General features: G+C 39.3%; 1 protein-coding gene across 1 annotated transcript in view; it reads right to left on the reverse strand.

Annotated features, from left to right (window-relative positions):
• LOC118767475 (HEAT repeat-containing protein 4-like) overlaps positions 1-11,470 on the reverse strand; it is a 472,731-nt gene extending 461,261 nt beyond the window's left edge. The window contains exons 1-3 of the mRNA XM_036512098.1: positions 11,461-11,470; positions 10,382-10,525; positions 8,305-8,540 (exon numbers count right to left, since the gene is read on the reverse strand). Coding sequence (XP_036367991.1) covers positions 8,305-8,540; positions 10,382-10,525; positions 11,461-11,470 — 390 coding nt within the window. The remainder of the gene's footprint in view (positions 1-8,304; positions 8,541-10,381; positions 10,526-11,460) is intronic.
• Between the last annotated feature and the right edge of the window lie 427 nt (positions 11,471-11,897).

Below are 11,897 nucleotides of genomic sequence, written 5' to 3' on the forward strand. Positions count from 1 at the left end.
GCCAACTAAAGACTTGTGAGTGGATTTGGTAGATGGAAACTGGAAGAAGCACATTGTATATATATATATATAATGTGTGTGTGTGTGTGTGTATGTATTTGTGTGTCTGTGTTTGTCCCCACCACCAACTGATGTTGGTGTGTTTACATCCTTGTAACTTAATGGTTCAGCAAAAGAGACTGATAGAATAAATACTATGCTTACAAAGAATAAGTCCTGGGGTTTATTTTTTCAACTAAAGCCAGTCTCCAGCATGGCCACAGTCAAATGACTGAAAAAAGTAAGAGAATAAAAGGATATATATATATAAATATATATATATATATATATATATATATATATATATCTAGCACAGGGGGCTGTGTGGTAAGTAGTTTACTTACCAACCACATGATCTCGGGTTCAGTCCCACTGCATGGCACCTTGGGCATATGTCTTCTAGTATAGCCTTGGGCTGACCAAACCCTTGTGAGTGGATTTGGTAAACGGAAACTGAAAGAAGCTCATCGTATGTGTTTGTATGTCGGTCCCCCAATATTGTTTGACAACTGATGTTGGTGTGTTTACGTCCTTGTAACTTGTTGGTTCAGCAAAAAGATCAATAGAATAAGTACTAAGTTTACAAAGAACAAGTCCTGGGGTCAATTTGTTTGTCTAAAGGTGGTGCTCCAACATGGCCACAGTCAAATGACTTAAACAAGTAAAAGAATATATATATCTTAGATAAGTCATATTGTATACACCTGGTAGCTTACTGGTAAAGCACGTTCAATTTCACAGTGTTGACTGTGTATTTGATTAATGAGAAAGACAGAAGATGGAAAATACGAGAATGTTTACTAATCACTACAGCTGTTTCAACTCATCTAGCATCGATCCCTCATGGGTGGGATACTTAACAACTGGTTCAGAAGTATCAGTTGGTGTAGATGTGCTTCTTCAGGTGATTACAAGATGCATCTCATTAAATAGTGCAGGATCGATACAAGATGGGTTGAAACAATTGTATTGCCTAATAAACAATCTTGTGTCTTCCATCTCTCTCATTAATCAAATGTGTGTATGTGTGTGTCTAATTAATAGTGACAGAAGTATTAATGTGAAAAGTAATATTTATCCCCACTTAAAATACTGCATTATTTACCACAATACACCCTCTTATATGACTTGTGGTGCATATAAATACTTGTGTTTATACCACTAGCAGGAAATAATCATTTGCTATCACCACCAGATCACATAATTTCAGCCTTCCTTGATCTTGTCAGTTGTAGATGTCCGAAGGTAGAAATTCCTGTGATACCCCCATCAGCAATCTATGTAGAATCTCTGTGTCTAATTATTGCAACTAACCATTGGGCTTAAGAAAAAAAATAATTAATTGCAACAGAAGTAATATTAACAGCAAAAGGTAATATTTAGCTCCACTTAATAGGCGCAGGAGTGGCTGTTTGATAAGTAGCTTGTTTACCAACCACATGGTTCCGAGTTCAGTCCACTGTGTGGCACCTTGGGCAAGTGTCTTCTACTATAGCCTCGGACAGACCAAAGCCTTGTGAGTGGATTTGGTAGACGGAAACTGAAAGAAGTCCGTCGTACATATATGTATATATATGTGTATGCGTGTGTGTGTTTGTGTGTCTGTGTTTGTCCCCCTAGCATTGCTTGACAACCGTTGCTGGTGTATTTATGTCCCCGTTACTTAGCGGTTCGGCAAAAGAGACCGATAGAATAAGTACTGGGCTTACAAAAGAATAAGTCCCGGGGTCGAGATGCTTGATTAAAGGCGGTGCTCCAGTATGGCTGCAGTCAAATGACTGAAACAAGTAAAAGTGTATATAAATATAATATATATAATATATATATATATAATTAATCATCATCATCATCATCATCGTTTAACGTCCGTGATGATGATGATGATATATATATATACATATATATACATATGTATATATATATGTAGTATATATATATGATATATATATGTATGTATATATATATGTATTATATATATTGTATGTATATATATATGTAATATGTGTATATATATATATATATATTATATATTGATTTCTAGGTGAATGGCTAAAATAAGTTGAAGAAATTATGGACATGCACACACATATCTATCGATCTCTTTCTTTCTCTCTCTCTCTCTCTCTCTCTATATATATATATATATATATATATATCATCATCATCATCATCATCATCATCGTTTAGCGTCCGCTTTCCCTGCTAGCATGGGTTGGACGGTTCTACTGGGGTCTGTGAAGCCAGAAGGCTTCATCAGGCCCAGTCAAATCTGGCAGTGTTTCTACGGCTAGATGCCCTTTCTAACGCCAACCACTCCGTGAGTGTAGTGGGTGCTTTTTACGTGCCACCCACACAGGTGCCAGACAGAGCTGGCAAACGGCCACGAATGGATGGTGCTTTTTATGTGCCACCGGCACGGCTGGCAATGGACACGAACGGATGGTGCTTTTTACGTGCCACCGGCACGAGGCCAGTCGGGGCGGCGCTGGCAATGGTCACGAAACGGAAGGTTCTCTTACATGCCACCGGCACTGGTAACACATCTGCAATTTCCATTGATCGATTTTGATTCTGATCCTCACTTGCCTCAACAGGTCTTCACAAGTAGAGTTTTGTGTCCCAAGAAGGGAAGGTATGCATATGTAGGCTGGCTCCATCCCATGTAGAAGGCCACAGGTTATGGACTCACTTGTCCTGCCGGGTCTTCTCGCACACAGCACACTTCCAGAGGTCTCGGTCTCTAGTCATTTCCTCAGTGAGACCTAAAGTTCGAAGGTTGTGCTTCACCACCTCGTCCCAGGTTTTCCTGGGTCTGCCTCTTCCACAGGTTCCCTCAACCGCTAGGGTGTGGCACTTTTTCACACAACTATCTTCATCCATTCTCGCCACATGACCATACCAGCGCAAACGTCTCTCTTGCACACCACAACTGATGCTTCTTAGGTCCAGCTTTTCTCTCAAGGTACTTACACTCTGCTGAGTATGAGTACTGACATTACACATCCATCGGAGCATACTGGCTTCATTTCTTGCGAGCTTACGCATATCCTCAGCAGTCACGGCCCATGTTTCACACTGCCATGTAGCATGGCTGTTCATCACACACACACATCATACAGTCTGCCTTTCACTCTGTGCGAGAGGCCTTTTGTCACCAGCAGAGGTAAGAGCTCTCTGAACTTTGCCCAAGCTATTCTTACTCTAGCAGTTACACTTTCAGCACACCCCCCCCCGCTGCTGACTTGGTCACCTAGGTAATGGAAACTATCAACTATTTTAGTTTTTCTCCCTGGAAAGTGACGGAAGTTGGTCTCAGAGCATTTTCAGTGTTTATTGCTCCTGAGCATCTGCCACATACAAAAACCATCTTCCTAGTTAGCCTTCCTTTGACATTGCTGCACCTCTTATGTGTCCATAGCTTACACTTGGTGCAACTTATAGAGTTTCTACCTACACCTTTTCTACAGATCGAGCAGGGCCATCTACCTGAAGGCGTTTGTGATTTGTCTACTGATTACGACTTTGGTTTTAGCTAGATTGACTCTGAGGCCCTTCGATTCTAATCCTTGTCTCCACACCTGAAACGTCTCCTCCAGTTCTGATAGCGACTCAGCAATTAGAGCAAGGTCATCAGCATAGAGGAGCTCCCAAGGGCATCCTGTCTTGGATTCCTCCTTTATTGCCTGGAGGACTATGATAAATAGGAGGGGGCTGAGGACTGAGCCTTGGTGGACCCCTACCTCTACCCGGAATTCTTCACTGTACTCGTTGCCAACCCTCACCTTACTAGCATTGTCCCTATATAGGAGATAGCATGATAGATAGATAGACAGACAGACATGTGAGAGCAGAATATATATATATGTATATATATATATATATATATATATATTTATTAGTCCAGTTTTTGTGTATCTGTATGGCCACTCTTTATTCATAAACTACGAGAACTATAAACCTAAGGCTACATACATACATGTATGCATATATATATATATGTATATATATACACACACACACACATATATATATATCCTGTTTCTGTATCACTGAGGAAGGTTCTGATATCTCTAAATAAATAGATAGATGAATAAATAAATAAACTGTTTGTTGGAAGCACTTTAGTGATTGAACTTCTTAGATATTTCATTGTGGATTTAATTTTGAAAGAAGTGTGGCATGTACGAGTTTGGAACCAAGTGCTATTTGGCAGCGTGTATGGTAGTAGTGGTGGTGGTGGTGGTGGTGGTGGTGGTGGTGGTGGTGGTGGTGGTGGTGGTGGTGGTGGTGGTGGTGGTGGTGGTGGTGGTGGTGGTGGTAGTGGTGTGATAACACTCAGTTAAAGTATCATCTATGAACGTCAGTTTTATGCTGTCTGCTATTGATTCTACCAATATATGAAGATATAGCCTGCAGCAGGCTTATTCTTCAGTCTAGATCTAAAACTAGATCTAAATGTATAGATTTTTTTTGTTTTTGTGGTTTTTTAAAATTATTTTTATTTTTCAACTTCAAAAAGTTCAAAAAGGTCATTATCTCAAAGGTCCTCTTCAGAGGCAGCGGACAAAAAAAAAAGAAAAAGCACTAATTTAGGAAAAAAAAAAAAAAATATATATATATATATATATATATATAAAGAAACAAAAATCCTGAAGAATCTCAACAGATCCTTTTAGCCGTTAACAAGATTCAAACTGGTGTGATGCAAAAGTAGGAATCAGTCTTGGAAATATAATATTGTTTCATTAAAACATAGAACTGCTGTTACTAAATGATAGCCACTTATTCCTATGACCTCGAGGAATATAAGCCCTCGACAGAGGATAGGAAAGCCTTCTATTTTCTGTTGAGGGCTTACATGCCCCACTATTAAACTATTTTCTTTAATCATTGCACAGTGATCACCATGAGCTTTAAGCTTATATACATACATACATGCATACACATATACATACATACATACAAATAGATACATATATATAAATATATATACATAAATATATATACATATACATATGTATATATAAAAATTTGCTAAATCCTTTTTGTTCATCCTCTCGCCTTTCACCAGTGCTAAAGGAGTGCACAATGTGTGTGGTTTTAGAGTCATTTTGACTTCTATTTCTCGCATATTGGTGCTGTTCTCAGTACCCTTAATTATAATTATAATTATATATCCATATTAGTAGAGGCTGCACCAAAACCTCTTAAAGACAAGTGAGGATCATTAGCTGGCACAATCATTTGCATGCCAGACAAAATGCTTAGCAGCATTTTATCTGTGCCTGCATTCTAAGTTCAGATTCCACCAAGGTTGACTTTGTCTCTCATCCTTTCAGGGTGGATGAATTAGGTATCAGTAAAACATTGGGGTCAATGTAATTGACTAGTCCCCTCCCCCGAAATTTCAGGCCTTGTGCCTTTAGCAGAAAGGATTATTACTATTATCATTATTACCAAGGTGGCAAGCTGGCAGAACACAAATACATAAACACACACACACACACATATATATACGACAGGCTTCTTTCAGTTTCCATCTACCGAATCCACTCACAAGGCTTTGGTCGGCCTGAGGCTATAGTAGAAGACACTCGCCCAAGGTGCCACACAGTGGGACTGAACCCGGAACCATGTGGTTGGTAAGCAAGCTACTTACCACACAGCCACTCCTGCACCTATTTGCATACATACATACATACATACTTGGCAACATTTCATCCATGTCTACATTCTGAGTTCAAAATTACGCCAAGGTCGACTTTGCCTTTCATCCTTTCAGGGTCAATGAATTAAGTGTAAAATGGATTATATTTATTGAGGGAAGCCTGTTCAGGGCCATTGGAGGGAAAGCTTGAGAGCCATAAGCAGCCCTGAAAGCTGCAACTGAGAAACATTGATATACACTGTGGCTCAGGAGGGAAGGAAAAACACAGCAAAACTGAGGTTCCAGGTTCAGTCCCACTGTGTGGCACAATAGCTTCAAGCCAATCATAGCTTTGTGAGTGGATTTGGTAGATGGAAACTGAAACAAGCCCATTGTATGTGTGTGTGTGTGTTTGTGTGTATTTATGTGTGTTTGTCTTTGTGTCTGTGTTTGTCCCCCACCACCCATTACTTGACAACAGACGTTGGTGTGTTTACATCCCCATACCTTAGTGCTTTGGCGAAAGCAGCCTATAGAATATGTCCTGGGGTCTTACAAAGAATAAGGTCCTGGGGTCGATGTCTTTGACTAAAACCCTTTAAGGCAATGCTTCAGCATGGCCACAATCAAATGACTGAAACAAGTAAAAGAATAAAAGAAAGAAAACTCATGTGCTGTGTCAGTGTCTTCAGATTTGCAAAGAAGCAGATGAGAGATATGAAGAATAAAAAAGAATTCCTTGTAAGAAATGGCAAACATCTAACTTGGAACATCAAAAACAACCACAATGTAAATGCTGCTGACGAAGTTGTAATTATAATGGTTTATGAATGGCATGAGTGATGTAACATTGCAATCTGTGGATCATACTTAATGTAGATACACCATGGGAAACCAAATTAACTGCAGTATTTATCCTGAGACTGTACATCTATAAGAGATTTTATCTCGGGGATGAATACCATACTTAAGTCAGCTTTCTGTGACGTATCTGCATTGAGTATGATACACAAATTGCAAATTTACTCTAATGTTATTTCTGTTGAAACAGTATTAGTTTAGGAAGTAGAAATTTCCACTTTAAGAAGTGGAAATTTGGAATGAAATACTGAAACTAACAGAGCCTTTGATTCATTGCAACATTCTCTCATCTAATAAAATTGCCAGGATAGGAGGTATTTGATAGTTGATCGATCCAGGGACAAGAAATCAATTGATTAATCAGGACAAGAAGCTAATAGATCAATCTATTACACAGACTTCTGTTACTATTATTTCATGATATATCGTCAATTTTACTGAGTTTTTCAATTCAAGGAAGCACCCAACCAGTTGGCGACATTTGCCAAAATTGGAACAGAAAGGCTGAGCTTCTTACAAAGAAATCAAGAAATTTAGGGTGGTATATAGTAGTGGTACTTTACATGCTGAGTTCAAATCTTGTTGAGATTCCCTTTGCCTTTCAACCTTCCAGGGGTTGATAAAATAAATATCAGTGAAGAACTGGGATTGAAATAATCAGATGTCCCCTTTGCAAAAACAATTCATAGGTGCCGGTATGACTGTGTGTTAAGAAGTTTGCTTCCCAACCACATGGTTCTGGGTTCACATGCCGGGCAAGTGTCTTCCACTATAGCTTCAGGCTGACCAAAACCTCGTGAGTGGATTTGGTAGATGGAAACTGAAAGAAGCTCATCATGTGGGAGGGGTGGGGAGAAAGTAAGACTGTATTTGTGCTTGTCTTCCACCACTACTTGACAACCATCCTTGGTTTGTTTACATCCCTGTAACTTAGCAGTTTGGCAAAAGAGAGCAATAAAATAAGTACCAGAGTCAATTTGTTCAATTAAACCCTTCAGTGCCCCAGCATGGTCACAATCCAATGACTAAAATGAGTAAAAGATAAAAGATTCCAGTTTCTGTGAGAAATCATTGTTTATTAATATGAACAAGGCAACGAGTTGGCAGAATCGTTAGCATTGCCAGACAAAATTCTGAGCCACATTTGATCCATCTTTACAATCTGACTTCAAATTTTGCGAAGGTCAACTTTGCCTCTCATCCTTGGAGGTCAATAAAATAAATATCAGTCAAACACTAGGGTCCATATAATCAATTTACACCTGCGCCCCCACCCCCCAATGCTGGCCTTGTACCAAAATTCGAAGTTAATACTATTATTACCTTAAGACAGTGAGCTGGCAGAATGGTTAGCATGCCAGGAAAGATTCTCAATGGCATATCATCTGTCTTTGTGTTCTGAGCTCAAATCCACCTGAGGTCAATTCTGCCTTTTATCCTTTTGGGGTTGATAAAAATTAGCACAAGTATTGGGGTAGATTTAATCAACGTATACTGTCCCCTTAAATTGCTGGCCATGTGTCAAAATTTGAAACCAGTACCATTATTATCACAAGACGATGAACAGGCAGAATCATTGTCATTTCATTTGGTTTTATATTCTGAGTTCAAATTCTACCATGGTCGACTTTACCTTCCAGCCTTTCGGGGACAATAGAATTAGTACCAATTAAGCATTGGGGTTGATTTAATTAACTTACCCTATCTCCTAAAATTGCTGGCCTTGTGCCAAAATTTGAAAACGTTTTTATTATTACCTCTATAACTTCGGGCAATGCCACCCAACGAAGAAATCCTCTCCTGATTTGATTGTCTGCTGTCGATATTTGTTTCTGAAGAACTGTCACAATTTCATTATCTTTCCATTCATTTTCTTCCATTTCTTCTGACCAAAGTTTGGAAGATATTGGATATATCACCTGAAGGTGTTTCTTGAAAACAGACTGGGACTGCCTGGCAATTATTTCAGACTGGTGATGTTCCAACGGACAACCTATAAAAAAACGGTTTTACTACAAATGGATGTTTGCATCTATATGTGTGAGTGAGTGAGTGAGTAAGTATCTACACACACACACATACACACACACACACACACACATACATACACACACACGCACACATACACACATACATACGCACACACACATACACACGCATACACACACACGCATGCATACACACATACACACACACATACACACACATACACACACACACACACACACACACACACAATTTGTTCTTTTGGCAAATCAGATAGGTCACGCATTTGAACTTATTTAAATAAGAATATCTGGAAAAAGAAAACAAATAAGTAGGAGGGCTATATGATGAAATTCAAGACAAACATAAAACATATGAACACAGGCGCAGGCCTGGCTGTGTGGTTAGAAGCTTGCTTTCCACCCACATGATACCAGGTTCAGTCTCACTGCATGGCACCTTGGGCAAGTGTTTGTACTATAGCCTCAGGCTGACCAAAAGCTTCTTAGTGGATTTGGAAGACAGAAAGTGAAAGAAGCCCAAGATGGCGAGCTGGCAGAAACGTTAGAGCGCCAGGTGAAACGCTTAGCGGTATTTCGTCTGTCTTTACATTCTGAGTTCAAATTCTACCAAGGCTGACTTTGCCTTTCATCCTTTCGGGGTTGATTAAATAAGTACCAGTTATGCACTGGGGTCGATATAATCGACTTAATCCGTTTGTCTGTCCTTGTTTGTCCTCTCTGTGTTTAGCCCCTTGTGGGTAGTAAAGAAATAGGTATTTCGTCTGTCTTCACATTCTGAGTTCAAATTCTACCAAGGTTGATTTTGCTGTTCATCCTTTCAGGGTCAATAGATTCAGGATAAATATGATGGTATTTTGTCTCATTTTCTTTTTTTTTTTTTTTTTTTCAAGAACTGCTTGATGTATTGGTGAACAGTCAACAACGTTCAGAAAAAGAGTTAGCTGACAAGATGGGCTGGAAGTCATCTGAGTATTGGAAAAAGAGTAACCTATACCATGATAATTCATGCCGAGTATCTAAAAACATCACAACTGTGGTTCAATGCTCAAAATGTGAACATTTTAAAGGCTGTAAGATGTGAATGGACATCATGAAAACCAAATTGTCATGGTCTTTGGGTGTATTTCCAGTTGGGGTGACATGTCACCTCACACCTCTGAACTGGGCCTTAGGCTCAGTTCAGATGGCTGTGTGAAGCTGTTGGTGATTGTGGTGAAATCCTGGCTGGAGAGGGTTGTTGTTGGAAGGTCATATGTGTTGCAGCAGTATTCAGCTCCTTGCTATAACTCTGGTAAGAATCAGAAGTGGTTGTCAGAGAATTTCTATGACTACACCAGCCCCTATTCCTGGCCTCCACATTATCCTGATTTTAATCCCAGGGATTATTATGGACAGGGCGCAGTTGGGAAAAACACCAACCACTCTACCTATTTCTTTACTATCCACAAGGGGCTAAACACAGAGAGGACAAACAAGGACAGATAAACGGATTAAGTCGATTATATCGACCCCAGTGCGTAACTGGTACTTATTTAATCAACCCCGAAAGGATAAAAGTCAAAGTCAACCTCAGCGGAATTTGAACTCAGAACGTAGCGGCAGACGAAATACGGCTAAGCATGCTAACGTTTCTGCCAGTTCGCCACCTTCAACTTGGGACACCAAGGCTGAGCTAGTGGCGAAGATCACCAGGGCTGAGCTGGTGTTTGAAGATCTTCCCTGGGGCACAGCAAAGGAGAGGGGTGAGATGGTGAGCAGAGAGGAGGAAGGGAACAGAGGAGAGGAGGAGGAAGAAGAGGAATGAATGAACAAGGTGTTTACATACCAGAGAGGAGCTCAACTTGAAAAGGATTGGTTGGGTGCAGAACAGTTTGTCTCAAGTGTGGATTCAGGATGTGCTTCAATGATTTCATTTCTGTGTCCACACTTGGTTTCACAGGAATCTTTAAGGCACTTTCATTGACAAGCTCTGAAAAAAAAACAAAAAAAAAACAATGGCAGAATTGTTAAAATGCTGAGCAAAATGGTTAGAAGCATTTCATCCATTTTTACATTCTGAGTACAAATTCCACCAAGGTTGACTTTGCCTTTCATCCCTTCAGGGTCTATAAAATATGTACTAGTTGAGCACTAGTCTCCTGCCCTCAAATTTCAGACCTTATGCTTATAGAAAAAAGGAATATTATTATCATTATTATTATTATTATATTATTATTATTATTATTATTATCATTATTGTTAGGTGGTAAGCTGGCAGAATCATTAGCATGCCATGCAAAATGCTTAGTGGCATTTTGTTCATCTTTATGTCCTGAGTTCAAATTCCGTCAAGGTCAGCTTTACCTTTCATCCTTTCAGGGTCGATAAAATAAGTATCAGTTGAGCTCTGGGGTCAATGTGATTGACCTAAAAATTGTGCCTATGGTAGGCCTATTGTTTTTGTTATTATTATTATTATTAGTAGTAGTAGTAGTAGTAGTAGTAGTAGTAGTATTGTTAGTAGTAGTAGTAGTAGTAGTTGTTGTTGTTGTTGTAAGGCGGTGAGCTGGCAGAATCGTTAGCACACCTGGCAAAATGCTTAGCAGCATGTCATCTATCTTTACATCCTGGGTTCAAATACCACCAAGGTCAACTTTGCCTTTCATCTTTCCAAGGTCAATGACATAAGTACCAGTTGAATCCTAGGAGTCGATTTCATCGACTTAGACCCTCCCTTGAATTGCTGGCCTTGTGCCAAAACTTGAAAGCATCAGCAGTAGTAGTAGTAATAGTAGTATTTCTATGTTTGTTTTGTTATTAACATTCGACAAAAACATTGAACTTGTTTGCAAAAGAATTTTCAACTTGGGTCTGCAACCCCTAAGCAAATTCCATTCCCTCACTTTTGTGGCCTTCTGCCAGAACTTGGAAACATTATTAGTGTTGTATGTCCTCCCCACCCCATTATAATTTGTCCTTGTAATGTACTCTAACCGTCGCCCTCCTAGCTATAAAAGACATCGACATTATCATTATATAGAAAGTAATTGCGTATTTCGCTCCTATAAATTACAATTAAGGTATGATGATGTTTGAAATGAGAGAAAATGATGTATGGACTGTTTATTTCATCTAGGTTATCATCTCTTCTATCTAGTAGTATATCATTTATAGCGAACAGTAAAGTTTTGACCACACGAAAATAATAAAGCCTTTAACCCCTTCCCAGTCTAAATCATTTTCATAAGTTTGTCCTACTAATAATAAATCATAATTAGCACTCCGTCGGTTACGACGACGAGGGTTCTGGTTGATCCGATTCAATGGAACAGCCTGCTTGTGAAATTAACGTGTAAGTGGCT

The sequence above is a fragment of the Octopus sinensis genome, linkage group LG22, assembly GCF_006345805.1.
Source record: "Octopus sinensis linkage group LG22, ASM634580v1, whole genome shotgun sequence".
Lineage (NCBI taxonomy): Eukaryota > Metazoa > Mollusca > Cephalopoda > Octopoda > Octopodidae > Octopus > Octopus sinensis.